We start from the raw sequence: 25,860 nt of genomic DNA, 5'->3' as shown, positions 1-25,860 counted from the left end.
ATGTATTAGAGGATATGTTTACGTTTTATATGTGTATGTAACGCAAGTATATACTAGTCACTACTAAAAATAATCATGAATATTTTTTGTTTAATTAGTTTATTAACTTATAAATTATATCACATTATATATACGGAAGTTTAAATACACATCTTTCTAGGTACGAGTTTATAGTAACTTCAATTCAAAGACTGATTGAAAGTGAAGTCTACACATATAATAATTGTCTTTTGTTTTGTCTATGCATATGATCAAATTGAAAGTTTATTGAGAAACTTCACTAGGGAATTGAGGCTAGCTAGCTAGCTACAAAGTTGGAACTCAATCGCTCATATCTGTTATTTTAATAGGGACAACAATCGAGTTTTATTATGAAGTTCCACTTTAATTAGTCTCATCACTTTTATATTTTAAGCAATGATTTCTAAGCTTACCTACCATATTTATGGCTTATGTAACCTACATTGTTAAGTAATCACAAAAAGAAAGTTCAAGTCAAAGTATGATAAAGGGGATGCATATATATATATAAGGGTAGGCCATCCGCATAATTTGCAATTCATCTACGATTTGATCAAGTGTTCAATTAGACCATTTTTGTAAACTGCTCGTACAAAACAAGTGGATACATTTGTACGGGAAATGATCTATGCATAATTTGAGGGGGCAAGGGGTGAAAGAGCCGGAAACTTAAGAAAGAGTTAATATAATTTGAGGTTTCTAAAATTTAGAAAATAAAAACTAATTAAAAAAGGACTTTCTTTAAGCTGCATTAATTAGTTGTACACTTATCATAAAATTCAGGGGGTAAGGTTTTAATATGGAAATATACAATCTTTTTATACATGTTAAATGAAGCCCTAAGGGCTTTGTTTAGCATTTTCCTATTAAAATTAGATAATGTGCAATAAAGACTTCACCAATTCTATTATCTCACAAGTACTGTATATTTTCGATTTTCGAACAATCAAATTGAGGTAAATATATACGGAGTATATCATCACCTGTTTTACAAAGATAATTGTATTAAACAAGGTAGAAACGAAGTACGAGAATTTATCTTGAAGGAATAAATTTAAAACGTTAATTTTATTATCTACATGTATTTACTATTTCGCTATATTTTTAGTTTTTTTTTTTGGGCAAAATTTCAAACATACTTTTAAATTTTTTTTTTTTTAATTTTTTATAATGTACCAAAATTGATGAGAAGACAATTGCTTATACTGTTTTCAAACTGGCTCCGTCTATGAAACAAGAAGAATCGGTCATATAAGGCTTCGTTATATATTTCGATAAAACAATAAATAGACTATGTGTTACATTAGAAACACGCAAAAGTGAATCATACGATCAACAAATATAAGCTATGATTAAGACAAAGAAGCGGAAAATGTTCAACTTTAGTACAATAAAACTATTTCAAACTTGCATGCATAAAAATCCTAGCATTTCTATTAAAAATAGCGTTGAATTTTTTCTACTTTTAGTAAAATTGTATATACAAAAAAAAGAGGAAGTTTTACTATATCTACACATGGTTTGCAATGCATGTTATCTAATGACTAATCACATGAAGCCTAACTATTTTTTATTCAATATCTGTTTTATTGTAGTGAAAGAAAATCTTGATAATTTTGCCAAGTTGCACTAGGTGTGCCTATATGAAGAAAGCATGGGACTTTGGGAGTATAGATTACCCAAATGGGAAGGAACCATATGATTGATCAAACCAACCCTGGGCCTTTTCACCAATTGTATTATATTGTACGGACACTAAGGTACCAAAAAAGAATTTTATAGAAGTCCTTTACTAAAATTTAAAAATAAAAATAATTATGAAGAACCCTTAATGAATTAATTTACACTATAAACTCTTATTTTAATAATTAACAGTTTAAATCCTTATTTTTTTTAAATATTCCATTATAACCTTTACATCAACCTACACCACTTGACACCGCCACCACCACCAATAATACCGTTACCGATACCACTAGACCGCCGTCCCCGCCACCACCACCGCATTGCGTGGGTACCATGCTCCTGTAATTCAATAAAAACATTGTTTGAAAGGTTAATCTTCCTAGCTTCCATATTTTAGTTTATAAATAATTTTATATTTTATATATCACAGACACACTACAAGCTTTTACTTAACCAGTGATCGAGGTATACAATGGACCATGGATACGTAACGATAAATATATATTTAACTCAAACTTAAATGTTGTTATGAAGTTATATTTGTGACAAAGGGTTAATGACCAATAATTGGCTGCTTATTTATAATATAGAAGACATTTTTAAATTAGTCAGATAAGAATACGGTAAAAACATTTAAAAATATCATTTTGATGCATTAAAAGTTTATAAAATCAACATATTATATAACTAATTATCATAATTTAAGAAAAGAATTGTGTTTTTTTTTTAGTGATATGCATCCAAACATACCTTTTGTGCATATTGCATGTGTAGCATAAGAAAACCATAAATGGTTAGTGTAGAGTGAATAGATAAAGGGCTTCTTAGTATTATGTCATTGGCCACAATAATCTTCTATAATTACACATTACTCCTTTCATTAAATTTCCTTCCTTCTTTCACCGGTCTTTGTCTCTGTCTTTCTCTGTCATCAATCTAGTTGAAATTGTATCTTAACTTGGCACTTGTCATTTAAGGATTCTATTTCTTCTTGGCAATTGGATTCTCTTATTCAAACATCCCTCTCTACTTGCTATGTATGTTTTCTTCTATTTCTTCTTCTTATTAATATTCTACTATCTCTCTCTCTTGTTATTGTCACCATTGAACAGAATATCCCCCCCTTGACTTTTTTTTATCTTTTTCTTATCTGGGTTTATCAATCAGGATCTTGCAAAGTTTCAATCTTTACTTGATATTTCACTTGGGTTTTGGCTTAAATGAACTGGGTTTTTGTTATTTCCCGATGGGTCATTAGAAAGTCGTAATCTTTATTAGTGATTTAATTTATGGTAGACTATGTTGAAAACTTAAAGAAAGTACTGTGTTATGTAATCACCTTTTATGTCTTTTTTTTTTTGTGTGTGTGTGTATTTAGATAGTGGATAGGATGTGGGCATTTGAATAAATATTAAAGAATCTAATGTTTTTCTATAAATGAAAACTTGCAGCAACAATTTGAGAATGAATTCTGTGTATTACAAAGAACATGATGATGGAATTGCGTCACATCAGGTGGGTTCACTGTCATCTGGGCCTGGACCGTGGTGGAGTGGACTTGTGACTCAACCCACTTTTGAAGATTCCGTCGGCCGAGTTAAGTCTTCATCAATGGAAAACTGTGGAGAACAACTCATGCCTATTGCCCCTAAACCGTCGCCTCGTGCCACTGATCAGAAAGGGAATATGACGACTCATTTCAATGTCTTTTCTGGTAAAGTTTGAAGTTTTTATATATAGGAAATTGTGTTTATATATTTATGTTAAAAAGTGATGGTCAGGAACAAACATTAGCCCATGTTAATCTAGAAATCAAATAATAGGTTGCATTGCCATGGCTCGAATTGAAGTGGAGTATGAGTTATGAAATTTTAGCATGAAAGTTTAGTTGTATATAATTTTCAAACAAAGTTTGTATTGGCCAGCAAACTAGTGGAATTTTCGATTAACGTTTGAATTGATTTAGGTGAGTCTAAGAATTCATCAAATGCGCAAAAGTCATTGCAATTTCAGGCTGCTTTTACTATACAATCTTCTCCACAAGAGTATGGGGGTCATCTTGAGCTAGGATTTAGTCAGCCGGCTGTGGTAATAACTCTAAGTTTTACTTGATAAACATGTTTCTTTTGTAGATCAAAATGATCATAATCTCTATATACGTGTTATATAACCTTTTTATATAAATTTTGATAGATATGTGGCAATTATCCTTTGGGCGATCAGTATTATGGCATGCTCTCTGCTTATGGACCTCAAATCGCGGTGCGTCCTCTTTCTGAGTTAATTAATCTAGTTGATCTACTTGTTTATCATATTCTGGTTTGTCCAGTTTAGATGATACCCTATAAATAGTTAGATTTTATTATATTAATTAGTATAATTGTAGCTTTATGGTAAAGTAATCTATGCACTTGCTAAATGCAAAAAGCAACATAAAGTATGTCAAAGTGATCATTTTTAGGTAGATTCCCACAGTTATATCTTGCAACGACAGAAGAAGTATATGACTATAAGAGTTAGGTGACTCAAGCTTACATATTTTAATGTGCTTTTTTAATATTAGCAAGTACAGTGGTTACTTATGAATTGGTCTAGTTGGGCACATATTCTCTCAAACGGGTCAGATAACATATATATATATATATATATTTTGGGCTAAAAGGGGAACGATCAAGAGGGTCGAACCGTAGAACAGTCTATTATTAATGCATACAACCCGTCCTATTTGACCGCCCAGTTTCAAGTCAAACTCGTTTTGACATGTTACCTACCATACCGTACATACCTATCTTGCCACATTATGTTAACTTGCTATGTAAGTAAGTACTGTCATGATGGATGTAAACACATTGTTTTTCAAGATTAGTATGTGTAGATTCTACATTCTGGTAAATTAAACACATTACTTATGGTTTACACTAATAATTTTTGATACAACTCGAATGTACGCAATCTGTATTTAAGATTTATTTATTCTTCACGGTTTGATTTGGTACTAATTGATGGTGGTTCAGGGCCGGGTTATGCTGCCTTTGAACTTGAGTTCTGATGACGGACCTGTATTTGTGAACGCAAAGCAGTATCATGGAATAATTAGGCGCAGGCGATCGCGTGCTAAGGCAGAAATGGCGAGAAAGGTTACAAAAAGCCGTAAGGTATGTTCATTATGTTATCTGACTCTTTTACTCCCGCAACTTTCCCACTTTTTAGAGTTTGACATCTATTTGTTCATTATACACAGCCATATCTGCACCTGTCGCGCCATCTCCACGCCAAACGCAGGCCAAGAGGCTGTGGGGGGCGGTTTTTAAACACAAAAGAAATGGAAAATGTTAAAGTTGGAAACCTGGATTCGAAGCTGACTGAACATCCAACAGGCTCTCAGAGATCTGAGGTAGTGCAGTCAGATCAGGAAACAAATGGTAGCAGGATCCACATGCCGGTATCAGAGGTGACAAGCACGTTTTCAATGGGAGACCTCAATCACTTCCCTATTGGGAATCTGTCAGGTGTTTCTATTTCTGACATGATGATGTCTGGTAATGCCATTCATGGGTTTGGCATGCACAACAAATGGGTTGCAGCGGCTGGTGGCGGTGATAACCGTTGTAACCTGGCAGTTTGATGTGACATGGGCCTTGATGTGTCAGCACATCAGGCCCTTTCTTTGATTAGTCAAATGGGGCTGGATCGTTTCCTTGTTTGGCTAGGCAAATCATCCTTGGCTTTTGTGTTAAGGTTACGTCTCCAACCATAATTCTCCCTGTAAACATTGTTTGCAGCATTTTGGGAATTGTTAAGAGACGACCTTAATGCGTATAATATGATGGATAAATACCTCTTCAAGATGTGTTTGTTTCATCTAATCTAATCTAAATTTAAATAAAATATACATGTTGCTTGAATGAATAAATCTTGAAAAACTTTGTGTTTGAATCATGTGTGTTTTCTGACTTTCAGGCATTTTAGAAAAATGCAATGTATGATGTTCTGTTTGTTACTTACACAATTGTTGCTATACTGAAATTCCCCTTTTGTAAATTAACGCGAATGTTGGATGTTGATGTATACATTGGTTTTCAACTCATATTCTTTTAGCTCTCTTTTGACAACTTTAATTTGAGCTCTATGATTTTTTATGTGTCTGATGTAAAGAAAATATTACTGTACTTGTATGTTGTAATCTTAGAATTATACTAGCAATCAGTATCTTTCAAAGATATAGAATTAAATTTGATATTTAAAAGAGTAAAGATTAAACCATTTTGCTTAAAGTTTGGTTGGTTTCGATTTATAGAATTGTTAGGTATATGTCTCTATAGATTAGTTGGGGGACATATTAAATTCAAGAAATGTGCCTTTTTCTAGTTCTTTTGTTTTTATGTTTCTAGCACTAATGTTTATCCTTATCCTTATTTAATTATATAGATTTACATTGTTAAGCTAAATGATTGATTGTAACTATTTTACATCAAGTTTTGTTATGAAATTTTTCTTTAAGTAGCAAAATATTATAGCAAGTTCACAAACACTCAAAAGTAAAATCAAAGTGTTCACATAATCATAAAATTAGACAAAACCGGTTGAGCCCTGAAAAGATAAAAATCCAAAGAACCAACCGGTTGAAAACATGAAAACAGGGCCTAAAAACCTGATCGAACACCGTCAAAAATTCTGTCCGAATGTATATTTCATATTTGGGTAAAATAAAAATAGTGAAAAACCCTTTTTTTTTTCTAAGAAAAGGAAAAAATATTATTGTAGCAAAAATACAAGGGCCACACCTTATCTTTCATATTCTGGAAATCAAATTACCAAAATGTGTGCTTCATCATCATTAATCTCAATTTCCATAACCAAATCTTGGACCTCGCATTCTTCATTTTGCAGCTCCAAATCCCTTCACTTCCTAACACCCTTTTCCATAAATCCAATTCCCAAAACCCACAAATTATCTTTCACTTTCAAACCCAAACTCAATTTTTCCCCAATCCTTGTTCATTCCTCAATCCAAGCACCCAGTTGCTCTCAGTCCCATGATTCGAGTCAAGTTGATGAAACCCCGAAATCAGAGCCACTAACAATTGAAGATGAATTAGTAGATACACAAGAAGAAGACGATGATGATTTTGATGATGATGAAGAAGCAGCCCAGACGGAATCCCCGGAAGCCGGGAGGTTGTACATCGGAAACTTGCCGTATGCGATAACTGCTTCTGAATTGTCACAAGTGTTTGGTGAAGCTGGCATTGTTAATTCTGTTGAGGTAATCTAGTGTTTATTTATATGGGCAATTGTCATCAAAAATATGGAGTATATACAAACTTAATTATTAACCCAACATTTTTGAAAGGAATTTGATACCCATTTCCATTCCATCACGGGATAATTTGATAAGTATAGCTTATAGAATTAGAATCAAACAAGACGTATGTATCATTACTCGAACTAAAAGGATCAAAAAGAAAATGTTAATGATTTGTGAATGGTTCGAAACTTTGTGTTGGCTCAGATTGTTTATGATAGAGTTACAGACAGGAGCAGGGGTTTTGCGTTTATTACAATGGCAAGTGTTCAGGAAGCTAAAGAAGCCATTAGAATGTTTAATGGATCTGTAAGTACTCCTGTGGGCCCAATCTGGTTCGGCTGGCTTTAGAACACAACCACTGATTGTGCGCTTTTAGATTTGCAATTTCTGATTTTGCTGATAATTTGCAGCAAATTGGTGGCAGAACTGTCAAGGTAAACTTCCCAGAGGTGCCAAGAGGAGGTGAGAGGGAAGTGATGGGTCCTAAGATTAGAAGCAGTAACAGAGAGTTTATTGAAAGCCCTTATAAGATATATGCGGGTAATCTTAGCTGGATAATAACTTCAGAGAGGCTCAAGGACGCTTTTGCAGACCAGCCTGGTCTATTGAGCGCAAAGGTCATCTATGAGAAACACTCGGGCAGGTCTAGGGGTTTTGGATTTGTCACTTTTAATTCCTCTGAGGCGGCAGAGTCTGCACTTGATGCCATGAATGAAGTGGTAAGCTTCAAAACTCAATTATCTGAGACGTGACAATTTCAACCTGAATAGATGGGTCAATATAGTTTATATATATTTTATCCAACATGCAACAACATTGAGCCAATAACAAAGTGGTTCACGCCGGTTCCAAAGTCATACAAAGTGTGTGTTTCTAATCAAATGACACGATCCATTACAATTGATCTAGAATTATCCATTTACCCCTTGTCCATTTTGCCACTTCTATTTATGTTTTTTTTTTTTTCATTTTTCTGGTTTTCTTTTGGTGAATAGGAGGTTGAGGGTCGCCCTCTGCGACTGAACTTGGCAGCAGGAAAAACAGATACATCTCGACCACCAAGATCAGGAAGAAGTTCTGAGGTCAATGTTGACGAGAGTGAGATCCTTTCAAGCATTAGCTCCTAATTAGGCTAGAAGCTCTAGTTAGAATTTTTTTTATATATACATAAATGAGAACAAGCTTTGTGAAACCGGCTATATGAATGTATTTGGTAATGTATTTGATATGATCCCACATCGGCCAAGTATGGGATTGGTTGGTGGTTTATAAGCCTAGGTGTCCCCTCCTCCTTTGAGCTAGCTTTTGGAAGTGAGTTCTACACCTAGCTTATGACATGATGCAATCCTATAACGATTTCTACATAGCAACCGCCACTCGACCTAAACATACCACCCTTGTTATTAACATAAATTATTATTTTCAATACACAATTATGTTACGTACCAATCATGCATAATGATGCTACGTACATAATTGGAAATTAAACAAACTAATACAAACAACCATCGCAAACTAGAATTAAGCTCGATCTGACTAATTAATAAGATTATTAATATCAATAGCTAGCAGCAAATTAAACAGCAAGTTTAATTCACTGGTGGAGCAATCGGTCCATATGGTGAGCGGAAAACACCTTGGAGTTTCTTGTCATCTTTACTTCGAAGTACAACTTCTTCTGTAGTAGTATCCGCTAATAATTTCTTCATCTCCAATATTTCTACTTGGGGCCAAATGTCATCAATTTCAGTTATTGTAGTCTTACAATAGTTATCTTGATTTGAACTACAATCATCAAATGTGAACAAGTCAGGATGAGGACTACTAGTGGTTGATGAAGAAGGATTGTTATAATTAGCTTTCTTCTTCTTGCGACGTCGACGTTGTTTCAAGACAACGAGAAAGTAACTACCAAACTCCGAAGGTTGAGAAATCCACCTTACTCGTCATGAGAAGCTTGGTGTTGTCGATGTAGTCCACAAAGTATGAAGTCAGATGATTGTGGGAAACACCCACCATGGCGGCCAACATGGATCGGTACTCCTTGAACTCGAAGGTGGGATGCATATCAATACTGCCAACTTTTATCTTGTGCTCTCCGTCCTCCTCTAAAAGATGAACCGGAAATCCCATATCATCATCTGCTACTTCTTCTTCTACTTGCTGCTGCACCATCTTCTTCTTCATCTTCTTCTATATATTACGATTATATACTTGATAAAATTTAAGTGATGGAACGAAATATTATTGTTTAACACGTACAATGTAATTGATTATAATGAATTAATTACGATAAACCTATATATGGATATAATTGGGGGTGTGTATATATAGGTAGGTAATTAAGTTTGATCAAGTGTCAGTGTTGGGATCGGATTCGTATTGCATGGTAATTAAGTCGTTTTTTGGTTTGACGCTAGTGTGTGATTTTTATGGAAAAGTCAATTCTAGTCAAACCTTTAGATGTTCAAGATATTCGTATATATATCTATAATAGATTAAACCCGCACGTTGTACAAGCTAGGCTGACTGAAATCGTAAACTAAAATTAATTGAAAATTACAATTATTATTCATGGTTTATGATAATATAAAAAATAGTCAATTTGTAACTGATACAAATAATAAATTTATAACTTATAAATATATAATATATATCAAAAATGTTAAAGCATGACTAATGAAACGTAAAATTCTTTTTAATGATCTATATTTATTAAATATAATATAATAAACAATCTCATTTGAAACAATGATAATTATCATTTAACTAATAAAAAGGCGTGGTCTAGAACATACAAACATTTTTGTGGTCATATATTATCAAAATACGGAATCTTAGTTATATAGAAATTTAGATTTAAATATAAAAAATATGTGTATGAAACTGATAAAGTAAATTTTTAATTTTAACAATTGATCATATAATCGGTTAGTAAAATATTAGATATAATTATTAATATAATCTAGTTTTATATTATATTAAAGTAATTATATTTCACGTACGCAGATAATTAAATACAAAGCAAAGTAGAAAGAGATAAGTTACAAAGATCAATAATATAATATCAATGTCTTTTAGTTAGTTCTAATATTCAATGAAAATCTACCGTAGTTTGCAAAAAATAAACAAGTATTAAGTTAGATCAAATGGTTTGTGCATAATATTAAAAGTTAGAGGTCATGAGTTCTAATCTTATATTTGTCTTTTTTATTTGCTGATAAAAATTGATTAAAAAAAAGGTCTACGTAGGCAAATGATGACGTGGCAAATGAAGTGTCACATGAGCACTAAAAAAATATAAATTTAAATGTCAATATATGAAAAAAAATGTTAAAATTATCATAAAATGCCACCTAAGCAAAAAGCCTACATGGCATGAAAAGAAAGACACCACGTAGGAAAAAACTTATCCTCTCTTAGTTATATAGAGAGACTCCCTTATAAAACATTTTGGATTTTTATTTATGGTATGTCTTAAAAATTATGCACTTTTCTTTTTATCCAAAAACTCCTTTTAGTATATACGAGAGCAAGTACCCGCGCGTTGCGGCGGTGAGATGGTGGGGTTATAGGTCATAGGGTGTGATAGCCAAATGCCTTAGCCGTACAGGCCCCGCTCTCGGATTTAAAAATTCGCCGAAAGTATATCAAATGACATCTCTAATGAAAGAGCATGAAATTTTAAGAACACCCATATAACTTTTATAATTTATCGATGTACGGTTTTTGAGATAAAAGATTTTGAATGAATTTGGGAAATAAATGATTTATGGATGAGAGAGAAAAAAAATGATTGGTTGAGATTTGAAGAGAGAGAAGTTAGGTAAATATAGAATTGATATATGGTCATTTTGGGAGAGTAAATGTTGAAACTTAAAATGTAGACATGGGAGATCTGCTTTATAATACGAGGGAAAGTGCCCGCGCATTGCGGCGGTTAGATGATAGGGGGGATAAGTCATAAAGTGTGATAGCCAAATGTTTTATCCGTACGGGTTCCGCCCTCGCATTTAAAAATTTGTCGAAAATATATCGAATGACATCTCTAATGAAAGAACATGAAATTTTAAGAACACCCATACAACTTTTATAATTTATTGATATACGCTTTTTGAGATAAAAGATTTTGAATTAATTGGATGAATAAAATGATTTATGCAGGAGAGAGAAAAAAATGAGTGGTTAAGATTTGAGGAGAGAGAATAAAATGAGTGATTGAGATTTAAGGGTATTATATGTATATTAGCTAAGAATATTTAAATTAGTGAATAAATAAGAGGCGTATTTAGATGCTTCAAATCATGAAATTGAGATTTTTAAAATGGGCAAAATGCTTTATAAGATAGTATAGATAGTATATGGGGATAACTTGGATGATGTTAACATTATTTTGGTTGGATGATGTTGCTCTCACAAACCATTAAAATCATGGGGGGCTTTTTGACATGTGTAGAAATTGATTTAAGTGAGTTTGTGAGAACAACATCATCCATCAAAGATGATATTAACATCATAAATCATTTCCCATAGTATATATATATATGGTTCCCAAAATAACCTCCACGCACTACAACACTAAATTACCGTATCTATCCTTATAACAAATTGTCACTCAAAAAATAAAATTCCCCGCAACGTGCGGGTATTATGCTCATATATATATGCATTATTATTATTATTATTATTATTATTATTATTATTATTATTATTATTATTATTATTATTATTATTATTATTATTAATGGTAACACCCCGATAATAATAATCTTAAAATAAGAACGGTGAGAACACTTAACAATATCATTTTGATGCATTAAAAGTCCACAAAACTAACATAGTACATAACTAATTATCACTATTTAAGTGTTTAACAACACATTGATCCGTCAAAATCAAAAAAATCATGTTTTTTGTTGGATGCATCATTTTGATGAATATGCATCCAAGATGGATGCACAAAACAAAAAACATGATTTTCTCGATTTTGACAGACCAATGTGTTATTAAACACTTAAATAATGATAATTAGTTATACAATATGTTAGTTTTATGGACTTTTAATGCATCAAAATGTAGTTTTTAAGTGTTATCACCGTGTTCTTATTTTAAGATTGTTCTTATTTGATTGTCTCCTTCATCATTAATTATTATGTATATAGGAGAAATAATAAACTAAGCTAGAATATAAGCTTAACAATCAACTTAATGTATTAAATAACTTAATTTACGAACCAACTCCACTTTGATGGGTTTGCCAGGTTTATTTTCTAAATTCATTATGTGGGTCCCGGAGGTGAGTTTTCCCCAAGGTCTCGGGTTATTTTCTAAAATTGCCTTCAACACGTCTGAATCGAAACTAACTTTACAAAATAATAATAATAATAATAATAATAATAATAATAATAATAATAATAATAATAATAATAATAATAATAATTTGATCTATGGATCATGAATTTGTTTTCTTTTTATAATCGACATTGATCATGTTACATGTTTTCATCTTATTATTGACTTGATAACTAATTAGGCTTATTTTTTTAGTCAATTTTATATTTATTTTATGTATATTACTCATACTTTAATGTAAAAATAAAATAAAGTTTAATACACAATCTTTAGCTTTCTCTAGTTAAAACTAGAAAGCTTTTACCCTAGATTGATGGGTCAAAATGTTATAGCTTTAGCTTTTAATTTCAATTTAGAGAAAATGTCACAAATGATCCTGTGGTTTGTTATATTAGCGTTTTGCCTCCTGTGCTATTTTTTCGTTGTAAATGGTCCCTAATTGCATTCTCATTTCCAGAAGCCCCTGGCACTAACATTCGTTAGTTTTGGCCGTTTAAACCCCTCAAGTGTATATCACGTGAGGGTATAATCGTCTTTTTGCCATAAGGACTATTTGTGATTAAAAAAAATATATCATAATAAAGAATTGTATTATCAATATATATTTATCCAAAAAATAAATAAATAATTCTTAATCACATTCATTCTAAACCACAAACCAACTACACCTAATACCTTCACCATCAGCATTCTGCACCAAAATCTAAGGGGAAAAAAATTGCCATGGTTGAAATGGAAAACTAACACAACACATGAAACATACGTAGTATTTGATGACATATTCACCTCCTCAACATGTCAAATGTCATCTTCATCAACAACAGTAGCAAATATAAAAGGTTAGTGTAAAGATCGTCGATGTCAGTGGAGGAAAATTACAAAGATGTTGAACGAGCTCGACGGGTGTGCGAGGCTTTGATTTTAAAAGCCCCTTCATTGAATGGCTAAAGATGGTGGCGGAGAAGAAACACCACCCTTGAGATCCACTTGAGATGGTGATACTCACTTTATCCTTTTTTTTTTCCCGATCCATAACCCTTTTTCGATTTTTTTTTTTCTTCCAAATGAGGCATATTTGCCTTGCAAATGATACTCACAGTGTGAAGAAATTAGTGTGAGTGAAGAAATTAGAGTAGTAGAAATAGAATAGAGTTCTCCACCTAATTTCAGTTTTTTGAGAATTGAATGTAATAATCAAATATGGTTAGTTTTTGAACTTTGAAAAAATTTGAGAAAGGCAATTGTGAAAGGTGGTGTCAAAGTCTAGAAGGAGGGTATGGAGTAAAAGTGAAATATAATTCTTTAGAAAAATTTTAGAATGGCTAATACTATTTTCACAGATGCATCGGCCTTTCAATAAAAATGGTCTTATCTGTGATTTTTTTTTTTACGTTACTTAATGATTTCATATATGTATTTATATATTAGAGATGGGTATTGATTTGTTTTAATGATTGATTATGAGAGAAGAAAATGGATTTGAACTTGTATAGATCTGAAAAATATGAAAAATTTGCCCGGATTTTAGTGATGGTGGTGACCTGAAAAAGGAAGAGGAAGGAGGAGGAGGAAGAAGTGCATATATATATATATATATATAGTGGTTGTTATACTTAAATGGACGATTATATTCTTACTAACGGCCAAAAACTGACGAATGTTAGTGCCAGGGGCTTCTGTCAACGAGAATGAAAAAGTTATGGACCATTTGCAACGAAAAAAGCACAGGGGGCCAAACGCTAATGTGACAAACCACATGGACCATTTGTGACATTTTCTCTTCAATTTATTTTTACTTGTATTCATAAGCTTGTACTTTTTTAACACCTTGTTGTTTTGTATTAATGACCGATAACCATAATACCTTTTTCATCAAATTGATGATGTAGATGCAATGGTATTTGCAACAAAACAACATATTTAAGTCAATAGTTCTATATAATTGTATCAACAATTATAACAAGAAGGATGAATGGGTAAAATTTTAAAGAGAGTAAAATATTTAATTAGGTAATCATAAAAGGTGATAAAGTTTAGGAAGAAATAAAAAAGGGGTAAATATGAAAAAAAGTAAAAGATTAATGCAATTTAATGTGAAATACTAGTTTGAATAAGAATATTGATCATAATAAATGCAAATTACATATGCCATATATTAGAAAAGAAAAAATGATAAATCTTTCAAATTATTTGATGACAAAATCAAATTACAAAATTAAGAAAGAAAATAAATAGACTTGTACATTACAAGAATTATCAGTCTTTTTTTTGAAAGGCAGAGCGGAGAAATGACTAACACCCCAACTTGGTCGAGCTCGACTTGGTCAACACGTTGACTTGGTCGAGCTCGACCTGGTCAAGCTCGTGTGGTGTCCGAGTTGGGCTTTGGTCCATGAAATTCGAGGTCCGACTAGTCCATTAGTTTTAGCCATTATAATTTTACCCATTCATCCTTTCCTAGCTCGACCAAAATGTGTTGATCTTGTTTTGGCCATAACTTTCAAACCGTAACTCCGTTTTTGACGATTCAAGTGGCCACGAATTCGTAAATGAGTCTACTTTCCAGTGGTTATGGAGACATCACTTGAACTCGACCAGATAGGGTCGACCTCAACCACACAAGCTCGAACTCGACCAAAAGTGAACCTCAACCTCGACCACAACCCAAGCTCGACCTCGACCAAGCTCGACCTCTGGAGCTCGACCTCCACCACATCTGGAGCTCGACCTATCCTAGCTCGACCTATTCGGGCTCGAGTAACTAAGTTCCGATATTTCTTGTTCGACTATATAATCAGATTTTGTGCTCCAAGTGATTGGACGTTTTTAGAATTTGCAATCTTGATTATGTTTGGGTTCAAAACTTGTCTGAATATTGAACTTGTAAACTCTTTTGAGTTTAGGTTTGATATCTGTTAATCGAGTTTTGGACTTGTAAACTTGATCAACTTTGGATTCTAATTAATCACTTTTCAAATTGTCAAGAACTTGTAATCTTGATTTAGTTTAGGCCTAAGCTTGTTGGAATATTGAACTTGTAAACTCTTTGAGTTTTGGTTCAATTTCTGTAATAAAGCATTAGACTTGAAAACTTGATCAACTTTAGGTTCTAAATTTAGACAACTGGAATCAATGGTGGCTAAAGTTCTATCATTTATAGAAGATTATGAGAAATCTTAGAAGGAATTCAAGACCAGGCCAAAAAGGTTGTTCTGACAAGGAGCTACTGGGTTATCTCTTGATTGAAATATATGAACAATTGTGTCATAATGTTGTATTGGCAAGGAGCTACTGGGTTATCTCTTGATTGTATATGTGAACAATTGTGTCATCATGTTGTTATGGCAATGAGCTATTGTGTTATCTCTGGATTGCATATGTGAACAACTGTGGGATGAAGATGAGATTGAGAGATGTGTTGAAACCAAAAACAAACATATAGGCTGTTTTAAGAATTTTGTAGAGAAAAGGGGAGGATAAAAATTTAAAGCTTCCATGTTTTCTTAGCAAAATTCTTGGGTGTTCGTAGCAATGAAGATCATGGTGTTTTGTCAGGGTTTAGTCATGGCATCTTTCTGGTTTTGAATCCGTGTGACATGTGTCCGACCTAATTTTTGGATCAAAGGCGCCTGATTTAAGATTAGGTTATTCAAATGAATCAGATGAAGATTGAAGACCGTGATTGAAAATCCGAGTAAACTGTTCATGATCTTTGCTTAACATGTGTTTGGGATTTTGTCGAAAAGCTTTTGTGATAAAGTTAATCATTTGTAGCCGAGTAATTGAAAATCAAACCTTTATTTAATGCCAATGATGTAGAGATGATTAATCTGGTGACTAGTGAAGAGGTTGCAGATTAAGTGGTTCTTAATGTATTTTGGAGTGCTTACCTTGAGGGGGAGATTTGATATGAAAGACTTTAGGTGATTGGTGGGTTCATGAAGATACAAGACAAAGTCAGACACTATTGGTTGAAGACATGGATCTTGTGAGTGCTGCATATCTGAAATTCAAGTTACAGAGTTTCTTATCGTTGTGAGAGCTGATTAAATTCGATGCTGATTGTTGGATATTCAACTTCTTTATCGTATGACGGTTAAGCTTGAAGATCTAAATAGATTGAGCAATGTTATTTTGTATAATATTTGGAGTGATGATATCCGAATTGCATGAGGAGGCAATGATGTCTGTATTACTTTGAAGTGATGATGTTTGGCGTGATAATATTGCTTGGAGCTTAATTTGGATGTTACTGTTCAGGGGGAGAATTACAATCTGAGTATTGAATTTGTTAATTGTCATAAGGATACAGAGATTTTGCAGTTTGAAGATCAGTGTGCAGCGCATAAAGATCAGGTCTTATCAAAAGAAGACATAATATTATTAGTTAACGAAAATTTGTTGATTGCAGATTTTTTAACTACTGATTGTCATAAGTGATAGCAATAGTCAAGGAGTGCTTGATTGGGCATTTCTGTTACTATTTCCGTGCATTACAAGTGAAGACTTTGAAGATCGATGAAAACTTCTAAATGCTGATGTCAAGGGGGAGTCTGTTGGTGCATTTCCGGGTGACAACATCATTATAGAAGTTTGTCTTGAGTCTATTTAATATGTACTTGTAATAAACGTTAAGTTTTCGCGTATAATAAAGTCAACCTCGAATTGGTCAACAAGTTGACTTGGTCGAGCGACCTGGTCAAGCTCGAATTGGTCAACACGTTGACTTGGTCGAGCTCGACCTGGTCAAGCTCGTGCAGTGTCCGAGTCGAGCTTTGGTCCATGAAATTCGAGGTCCGACTAGTCTATTAGTTTTAGTATAAATAGAGATTAAACCTTATGTTTAAGGTGAATCTTCTAGTCGTTTTGTTTTTCATATTTTCGTATTCCGAACCTGGTGTGTTACTTGTAATTGCATTTACCGAAGTAATATACGGTTCCAGTTTATTCATATTCGTGTTCGTGTTGTTGATTGCTAGTGTATAAGATTTTCCGCACTTATACATTAGATACTTAATCTCGTGTGATCCAGTGGCTAAGGGACTTTCAGTTGTCCACTTTTAAATTTTCAAAGTCAAACTCTACGAACTTTGACCATATATATTTTTAGTTGTGTTACATAATAGTTGAAGAAAGCTATACCAATGAAACACACATTTAAAACATAATCAATCCATATAGTTTTCATCAAATATTACATAACACAAACAAAAATATTTATAGTCAAAGTTCGTAAAGTTTGACCTTGAAAATAATAAATTGGACAAGTTTAGTGGGACGGGGAGTATCATTTTCCAATAGAAAATCCCTTATAAAATAAGGGAATCTTGCATATCTAATCGGGACTTCATTACCATTGACCTTAAACACACCGACTGACAACCACCGCAACTACCGTTATATATATCACACTCTCCATCAGTTACACGTTTTCTATCATTTACACACCACACACACTAAAATTTAATCAATCCAATGGCAGGCATTCAAAGCAAGCTGATGTCCATCCTTCTTATCTGCTCGGCTTCTCTTTTGATCGCTGATGCCATTGACGTCAAATACTGCAGTAAGTTCTTTTCTCTTTCTCTCTCTCTCTCTATATATATATTTTGTAATTAAAACTTTCGTTGACTACTTGTTTGATGATCTATCATGATCCGAGATATTCGGAAGTTAAGTTAGGGTTTTTGTATTTTGTTTTTAATTTCCGATCATTAATCTATTTAATTTGCTACTGAACTTTTGCACTTACTATATAGGTGGTTAATTACTTAATTAGTGTTTGGTGTGTGTGTGTGTGTGTGTGTATATATATATATATATATATATAGGAGAGAGATCAAATAAGAAGGTGTCTTAAGGAGAGAAGGGAGGGAGAGAAAGTCTTATGAACCAATCACAACGCAACATGTGGTTTTAAAAAAAAACGCGGTGGCATTTTTGTAAATAAATCAAACTTTTATCAGCCTGGTTTTGGGTCAGCTTGGGTCTGGGTCAGCTTGGGTTATGATCAGCTTGGTTGGGTCAGCTTGATCAGCCTGGGTTCTAGTTCAGCTTGGTTGGTCAGCTTGGTTTTGGGTCAGCTTGGGATCTGATTAGCCTGGATTCTAGCCCAAGCTGACCCAAACCCAACCTGATCCATCCCAAGCTGACCCAACCGAACCCCAAGCTGACCCAAACCCGTAATCTACATTTGTGTAGATTGTGTAAATTGTGTCAAGCTAACCCAACCCCAAGCTGACCCAAACCTGAACCAAGCTGACCCAACCCAGAACCCAAGCTGACCCAAAACCCATTAGCTACATTTGTGTAGATTATGTGTAAATTATGTCAAGCTAACCCAACCCCAAGCTGACTAGGCCCCAAGCTGACCCAACCTGACCAGACCCCAAGCTGACCCAAACCTGACCCAAAACTCATAATCTACATTTGTGTAGATTAATCTACATTTGTGTAATTGTGTCAAGCTAACCCAACCCCAAGCTGACCCAACCTGACCTGACCCCAAGCTGACCCAAACCTGACCGAACCCAGAACCCATAATCTACATTTGTGTAGCTGTGTAGATTATGTGTAAATTGTGTCAAACTGACCCGAACCAGGCCCCAAGCTGACCCAACCATGACCAAATATGACCCAGACCCCAAACTGACCCGACCCCAAGCTGACCCAAGCTGGCCTAAACCTGACAAGACCCCAAGCTAACCCAGACAAACTGATCCAGACCCAAGCTGACTGACCAAACTGACCAAATTGTCCCAAACCAAGCTGATCCAACTCAAGTTGACCCATCCCAAGCTGACCCAACCCACTGAGATCCCAAGCTGACCAAGCTTCACAAAACTTTCATTTATTTACAAAATTGCCACCGCGCTTTTTTTTTATTTTGCCACATGTCGCGTTCTGATTAGCTAATAGGACCTTCTCTCCCTTCTCTCCTTAAGACACCTTCTTCCAGAATCCTCACCCTATATATATATATATATTCTCTAAAGTTTATTGTGTTTGAGTTGACGAAAATATTGTAAGTTATTATTTAGTTATGATATCTGGTCTGTTATCATAGAAGCTACATTATCGTATTTTTATATAATTTATATATAGTTCTCTTGTTGCTAAGGGCATTACCCTTCTTACTGGTCTGGCACAATTAGAATCAGAGAGTGAAGTACAATATAAGCTTTAATGCATTCATATTAACTGATGAGAATGAATAATGTCTCCTTTATGCACCGAAAGCATGTTGAAATTTTGATCATGTAAATGACGTGTCTAGGACACTGGTGCAATCTTGAATGCCCTTTTTTTTGTTCAAGGAAATGAGCGAAATGTTCATGCTTAAAGTAGAAAGCTGCATAAGGACACACTATATAGTGATGCATACATATTTTGTGGGAGATCAATATGTATAAATGTTGTCAATGAACTTTTCAAAACCGTACTTTTAGTTTTTTCTGAATTTATTTGGTATTTTAAGGGTTGAAGCTGGGAGGCAAATCTGTACATGTTTGGTGGAATTGACATGTTAGTTGATTCTTGTTAGGACTTTAGAACTCTAAAAGACGAATTGCCGGTTGCTGTTTGACCTCATGATATAAATTTGATGGTGTGTATTAGAAGTATCGAAAGAGAAGCTTCTTAAATATTCTCTTTCAATAGCTTACACATCTGAGTGAAAATCTTGTGTTTAATTTGTCAACACGTCTACAGAAAAGAATAAAGATTATGGTGTGAAGGTCAGTGGAGTTGAGATCAATCCTTACCCAATGCAAAGAGGGGTGGAGACCACATTCACAATTAGTGCTTCAACAGGTAGAGTCTTATTCTATTCTTTTATATCGCATTTCTTAGTTGGAAGGAAAATGCAAAATGTGAATACCCATTCATGGAATTATTTTTTCAATCTGGTGAATGTTTTCAAATAATTAGTTTGTCAGCATACAATGGGATCAATAGTTGCAAATGAAATTTTTTTGCTTTTTATTTCCATTAGTGTGCACCGCCACATATTATTTGTGAAAACTTTGTCTTTGGAAGTGCGTCTAAAATCAATTTAGCATGTAGTATGTCACAATTTATTAGCAAATAGCAGCAGATTAAAGAGGACGTTCTTGATATGCAGAAACGCCAATCTCTGGAGGGAGCCTTGATATTGATGTTTCATACTACTTTTTTGGGGTCTATAGTGAAACAAGTGACCTCTGCAGCAAAACAGATTGCCCTGTTGCTTCTGGTGAATTTGCAATCTCTCACACTCAATCCTTGCCTGGAGTGACTCCACCTGTAAGTGGTTTTATCATGTTTTATTTATTCAAAATGTTAATTGTACACACACACACACACACATGTTTACTCCTTAAACTTCTGTTAAGTAGGTGACAGTGTGACACCCTAAACAGTGTAACCAAGGGCACAACTTGCCAAACGAACATTATAAACAAGTGTGTCAGTGAATGAGCAAACTTTTAGAACTGCCAATTAAAAACACTGAAGTTGGCCAAACTGATGTCATTTAGCAAGGCTAACGTGTATTAACAGCCTATCAATAAAATATTGAAATGGAGCACTTTACACTTTTCTTGAGTAGATGTCTCATCTCAAATACATTAGGTGTGGTGTCTGCAGAACTTCTTATGAATTACATGATAATCTTGCTTTGGAAATCTTTCTCTATATATATGTATTTCCATCTTTGAAAAGCTCAACTATCTTTTCTAACTCAAAGTAGATTTCCGTGAAAGGGTAGCTTATCACCGGTATCTTGTCAATATCATCCATGTGTCTTTTTCGATGGTTTTCTCTAAGCTTTCCTTCTTTGGTAACAAAACTCTTCTAATGCAGCTGAAGTATCATTGACGAAACTCCTACAGAAACTTCCATTGTCTATCAATTTTGTTGTTGCCTCTTCGTTGCATTTTACTCTATGTCTAGGTCAAGGGTTTAGATTTTGTAAATGATGCTCGTTTGGTATTTGTATCAGTGAGATTGAGATGGAATCATGATTTGTACAGGATATCCCAGTCGCAGCCTGTTTCTCATAAATTTTGAACTATAAGTTGAGAGAGATATATAGACCAAGATGTACATCTCAAATAGTGATAACATTCCCATGGGATCCTTTTAATCTCACTGATACAAAATACCGATTGAGCTCTCACCAGTTCATTACCTTAAACCAAGAGTTGTGACAGAGGAAATTGTGGTTATGTATGAATAAAGCAAGTTGTGTACGTAATCAGAGTTGTGGTTTCGGGTTTAGGAGGTTTTAGTCAACAATGAAATTTTGTGGTGTGACAGTAAAGGGTTCTGATTGATATGCTGTCTATTAGTCTGGATTAACCCTGCTGAAACAAACACTTTCTTTGGTCAGCTTCAGAATGTGTCGTCTGCTTCTATGGAATTTTAGTTGCTTTCTCAGAGTTGCCAATGACTAGTTAAAACCGTCATAGGACTCATGGTTTCCAGATTTGTGTAAAGCCTGACCTTCTTTTTGTGTGTGATGGTTAGGATGACCTAAACTATAGGCCTGCAAGATGGAAAGGTTGGTTACTACTTAGTAGGTCAAAACGGGTTTGGTTGAAAGCGAAATTTGAATGGGTCAAGCAGGTTTGATGTAATTAGAGTGAACCATTGATTCTTGTATATGTATTTTTCCAATTGTAAACCACATAAAATAATTATTCTGTCTATTAATAACAATAAATTTGTCAAAAAATCTGAATTGTTCATCAACTTTATCAACATTAGTTGGCGTTAATATTAAGCTATTATAAGTTTTATGAAATATTGTGTATCAAAATTAACCATAATAAACTTATAACTTGTGTTCTTGTCTTGGTGTTGGTATCTTGTGTTTGGTGTTTGCTGGCTGAATAAAAGTAGCTGTGACTCTGTGAGTTGATTATAGACCCTTAAAGGTCAAGAAGTGTTTATATACCTGCAACCAATAAGAAAAATATGCTATGAACTTGTATTAGTAAAGTGGACAATTACCGCCCGTTGGCCCTCACTGCGATCTAAACTCCAGCCTAGTTTATTAGTAGACCCATTTGGTTTCTTAAATGTATCAGCCTTTCAGCCTTCTGTTATTTATAAATAAAAGTTAGTCTCTTAAAAGATATAAATTGTTCAGCAACTTTGTGTATTGAAGTTATTGCTCATTATTATGAAAATTTATTTTTGGGTGTAAAATCTACAATCTACAATAATTAATAAAGTACTAAAAACAATATAATAATAATATGCTAGGAACTTTGTGTATTGAGTTGCATACAGTGGACAACTGCCACCAGGTAACCCATTCCTTTTTCCAACGCATGGTCCACCGCCCATCTTGATCCAACTTCCAACCTAATATGACCCTTTTGGTTTCTTTAATGTATCAGCCGTCTACCTATCTCAACCAGTTAACTAAATTTCACGTTGTGGAATTACTCGTCGCTTGGGACGTAGGAGTTTTTGTTGTTTTGGGCAGAAATTGTCAATTCAGACTTGAACCTTGTCCCAGGCTTTAATGATTGCTTATTATTGTGCATACATGAATATGATGCTTTATGCTGTAGCAATCTTCCGTTAACTTGTGTGTGTGTCAATAGGATAGAGGTCCTTGTTACATATTATAAATAAGGATTATGAACAATACAATGTTAAGTTATCATTAATTCATTATTATTAAAGAGATTTAATCTAGTGGGCGTAACTCACATCTGTGTTGTAAAACTCTGATTCCAAGGCTGAGTACTCGCTGCAAGGTCAAGACCGAGGCGAGTTGAGTAATATCAGAGTAATCACTCATGGTCCACAATTTGGTCAACTTGGTCAGAACTCGGTGTTCGCTGATTCAAAATCAGTTTGAAATTTGGTCAAAAATCAGTTTGAATTACTTGAACTATTGTGACTGTTTCTTAACATATCTCTAAGGTGTATGAACAGTTATGTTTCTAGTCATATTTCTATGCATATAATTTAGAAAGTTATTATTTTAATATTAATAATCCCAATTGGAGAACTCCGTGAGTACTCCCTATTAATCCGAGTACTCTTTCAAAGGTCCCCGGCAGATCCGACTCTTGGTAGTCATTTTTGCAACCTTGACCAAGAGAGCTTATTACATCTTGAAAGTAGACCATTATCTAGGAGGGTAGACTTGGTACTTACAGCTCAAAATTTGAATACATTATAGCCTTATATAAGTAGTATTTACTGATCAACCTTCTTGTGTTCTCTTTTCTCATCCTCACGTCTAACTTGTTTTCAATATTCTTGAATCTGACAAGTGTGGTTTGAAAATGTAGGGCTCATATTCACTCACAATGAAGCTGAAAGATGGTAACAATAAGGAGTTGACATGTATCTCATTTGATTTTAGCGTTGGCTGGTATAGCGCCGAGGCGGAAATAGCTTCCATTTAAATGCTTGAAATCTGTCTTCTCGACCAAATAATCAATAAATAGCTTCCACGTACCTACATGGTGTTTGTATAACTTCCACTATCTCACCTCTGGCTCTGTACTATGTTAGGTAGTTTGACTGTAATAACTGGGATTTATGGTTGTTATGTCTTTTATGTACGTAAAAAGTTATAAATCCGGTGTTATTATATCTACATGCAAGATGTGTGTCCAAGTGAAAAGTTCCCTTTTTAACTTTTGTAAATGCATAATGAGGCATGTGTTGTTAGTATGAATTTCCAGATTAGATAAACGGATCGTTGGGAATGTCTGCAGTAGATAAGGTGCTATACATACATAAAAACATGTGATCAATAATGTCTTGGTTGAGCTTGTGTGGAGGTCCAAGTCCATTAGTATCCTAATCAAGAAGGAAATATGGGCAGTGGGGTAGTTATGAGAAGTCCTTATGGTTCAGAGACAGGTATCATGGTTTGTGCAAAAAAGTCTTTAGCCCTTCCACTATTGATTTAACTTTATATTCACAAAAGTGTGGTTGATGAAAAGAGTAAAAGAAGGGAGTGCTTTTTAGCCATTTGAAAGGCCCCCTTGTGACTCAATTATGAGTGGTACCACACCTTGTCTCCCATTGTTTTTAGCCTAATCTGGTTCGCCATCTCCATCATCGCCAAATATTTGGTCTGGAAATGAATTGACCCCATCTTTTTGAGGTTGTTTCCGTCATTTTACTCCTCTCTTACTGATGCAAGGAGAATTGAGCAGATAATCGATTTCAATGGAACATGGATAACCAAACCAACATAAAATGGGGTAACCTTTGAGGTGATGAACACGAATGTCCATATCTCGTGCCCGCATGTATCTCGTGACAGGCCACACATTTGCTGTTCAGCCGTCGATTGTTTGAGTTAATTTGTCAGAACAATGAGATTCTTTTTGTTTAGTTGATCACTTTATGTCAGTTATTTGGAAAATCACATGAAATCAATGATTTCTAATACTAAAATACTCAATATTAATGAGTTGTTCATCCTCTGCTTATTGGGAGTTCAAGTTCAAGTCCAGCAAGTGATACTAACTTGTTAGGGTGTATGAATTTTCATTGAAATAACGAGAATGGTTGGGTCTTGGGTGCACTACAGGACAGGGCTAATAACAACTTGAAGTCTTGATCTGCTTTCCCGGATGTTAACACTCATATTTAAACAGGAAAGAAGGAAATATTGTTGAAAATTCAGGATATAAGGGTAATATAACATTGATTAATTGACTATATATCACCTGTGATCGTGTTCCGAGAATATACAGCTTGGGATACACAATTTTTTGTATTGGGATAAGCTACAAACTTAATCCCACATTATAAATTCTAAGATTAGTGGCCACTTCCTTTATCACCAACTCTTATTGGGCTTCTACGTTTGGCATAAAAAATATGGCAGTTACCATCTTCCAAAAACATCTTCCATAATTAAGTTGCTAGAGGTTAGGAGAGGTTACATAGATGCCTGATGGCCACAAGTTAGCTTGGTCATTGCTTGGAGTCACTAGCTAATCAGTGTACTCAATGATCAACTTAGTACACGGTAAGGCTGAAATTGAACACTTTGTCCCTGATTAGTATGCCGATATGAGACACCAGTATGACTTTGTGATACCAGTGAGCAACATGAGACTCGCTGCTCCTTGATATCTATAATCACCTACTATGCAAATTTTGTTGAGGTCCGTCAAAAGAGGTGTTTTCCCTAAGCCTCGCTAGGGAGGCACTTTTGGGTCCAAGATTACATCGACTTGTGGGTGTGCATTTGATGTAGGCCCAACTCAAATACTCAATAAAGGGGTAAAAACTAAAAAAAGGTATTTACTAAAATGACCATAACTTTTGCTACAGAGCTCCGTTTTCGATATGCGACCAGGAGAAATGATCCTTGGAAAGATGAGCACCAAGCTACAAACAGCCAAAGGCGGTTTGGGCAAGTCTTCAGGCTCAGAAACACCATTTTCTAGTAGTTATGGACCTTTTTATGTGTTTTTCGGGTATTTTTGGATTTTCTTTTTGTTATAACTTTCAGCCGGCTC

At 34.3% G+C, this 25,860-nt stretch overlaps 3 protein-coding genes and 1 long non-coding RNA gene across 5 annotated transcripts; all 4 read left to right on the top strand.

The window, feature by feature from the left end:
• The first annotated feature begins 2,673 nt into the window (after positions 1–2,673).
• On the top strand, positions 2,674–5,748 carry LOC122585121 (nuclear transcription factor Y subunit A-10-like). Of its 2 annotated transcripts, XM_043757220.1 has the most exons (6): positions 2,674–2,744; positions 3,159–3,421; positions 3,674–3,795; positions 3,901–3,969; positions 4,722–4,862; positions 4,949–5,748. In XM_043757220.1, exons 2-6 carry the CDS (start codon positions 3,172–3,174, stop codon positions 5,330–5,332), a joined length of 966 nt encoding a protein of 321 aa, XP_043613155.1. In that variant the 5' UTR covers positions 2,674–2,744; positions 3,159–3,171; the 3' UTR covers positions 5,333–5,748. The 2 variants fall into 2 exon arrangements, with proteins under 2 accessions (XP_043613155.1, XP_043613154.1); XM_043757219.1 differs by lacking the exon at positions 2,674–2,744 and having other exon boundaries at positions 3,084–3,421.
• Positions 5,749–6,464: 716 nt separating this feature from the next.
• On the top strand, positions 6,465–8,251 carry LOC122605593 (33 kDa ribonucleoprotein, chloroplastic). Its single transcript, XM_043778557.1, has 4 exons — positions 6,465–6,973; positions 7,220–7,321; positions 7,426–7,734; positions 8,011–8,251. The coding sequence occupies exons 1-4, from the start codon at positions 6,527–6,529 to the stop codon at positions 8,140–8,142; spliced, it is 990 nt and encodes a 329-aa protein (XP_043634492.1). The 5' UTR covers positions 6,465–6,526; the 3' UTR covers positions 8,143–8,251.
• Positions 8,252–13,024: 4,773 nt separating this feature from the next.
• On the top strand, positions 13,025–14,244 carry LOC122585651. Its single transcript, XR_006321749.1, has 2 exons — positions 13,025–13,362; positions 14,038–14,244. It is a non-coding gene; the product is annotated as an uncharacterized LOC122585651 (long non-coding RNA).
• A 3,467-nt stretch (positions 14,245–17,711) lies between these two features.
• On the top strand, positions 17,712–23,972 carry LOC122581261 (putative phosphatidylglycerol/phosphatidylinositol transfer protein DDB_G0278295). Its single transcript, XM_043753450.1, has 4 exons — positions 17,712–17,933; positions 20,078–20,179; positions 20,490–20,650; positions 23,662–23,972. Exons 1-4 carry the CDS (start codon positions 17,843–17,845, stop codon positions 23,776–23,778), a joined length of 471 nt encoding a protein of 156 aa, XP_043609385.1. The 5' UTR covers positions 17,712–17,842; the 3' UTR covers positions 23,779–23,972.
• Positions 23,973–25,860: the final 1,888 nt, after the last annotated feature.

Source organism: Erigeron canadensis, chromosome 1 (genome assembly GCF_010389155.1).
Source record: "Erigeron canadensis isolate Cc75 chromosome 1, C_canadensis_v1, whole genome shotgun sequence".
Taxonomy (NCBI): Eukaryota; Viridiplantae; Streptophyta; class Magnoliopsida; order Asterales; family Asteraceae; genus Erigeron; species Erigeron canadensis.
This window is presented reverse-complemented; position numbering and strand designations above follow the sequence as displayed.

What these genes read in the sequence shown, in the direction of transcription:
- LOC122585121 (XM_043757219.1), top strand. Translation starts at nt 3,145, where the DNA reads ATGAAAACTTGCAGCAACAATTTGAGAATGAATTCTGTGTATTACAAA. An exon ending in TCATTTCAATGTCTTTTCTG is followed by an intron (nt 3,422 to 3,673) that starts GTAAAGTTTGAA and finishes GAATTGATTTAG; the next exon opens with GTGAGTCTAAGAATTCATCA. An exon ending in GATTTAGTCAGCCGGCTGTG is followed by an intron (nt 3,796 to 3,900) that starts GTAATAACTCTA and finishes AAATTTTGATAG; the next exon opens with ATATGTGGCAATTATCCTTT.
- LOC122581261 (XM_043753450.1), top strand. Translation starts at nt 17,843, where the DNA reads ATGGCAGGCATTCAAAGCAAGCTGATGTCCATCCTTCTTATCTGCTCG. An exon ending in CACAATTAGTGCTTCAACAG is followed by an intron (nt 20,180 to 20,489) that starts GTAGAGTCTTAT and finishes CTTGATATGCAG; the next exon opens with AAACGCCAATCTCTGGAGGG. An exon ending in TGCCTGGAGTGACTCCACCT is followed by an intron (nt 20,651 to 23,661) that starts GTAAGTGGTTTT and finishes TTGAAAATGTAG; the next exon opens with GGCTCATATTCACTCACAAT.
- LOC122605593 (XM_043778557.1), top strand. Translation starts at nt 6,527, where the DNA reads ATGTGTGCTTCATCATCATTAATCTCAATTTCCATAACCAAATCTTGG. An exon ending in GCATTGTTAATTCTGTTGAG is followed by an intron (nt 6,974 to 7,219) that starts GTAATCTAGTGT and finishes GTGTTGGCTCAG; the next exon opens with ATTGTTTATGATAGAGTTAC. An exon ending in TTGATGCCATGAATGAAGTG is followed by an intron (nt 7,735 to 8,010) that starts GTAAGCTTCAAA and finishes TTTGGTGAATAG; the next exon opens with GAGGTTGAGGGTCGCCCTCT.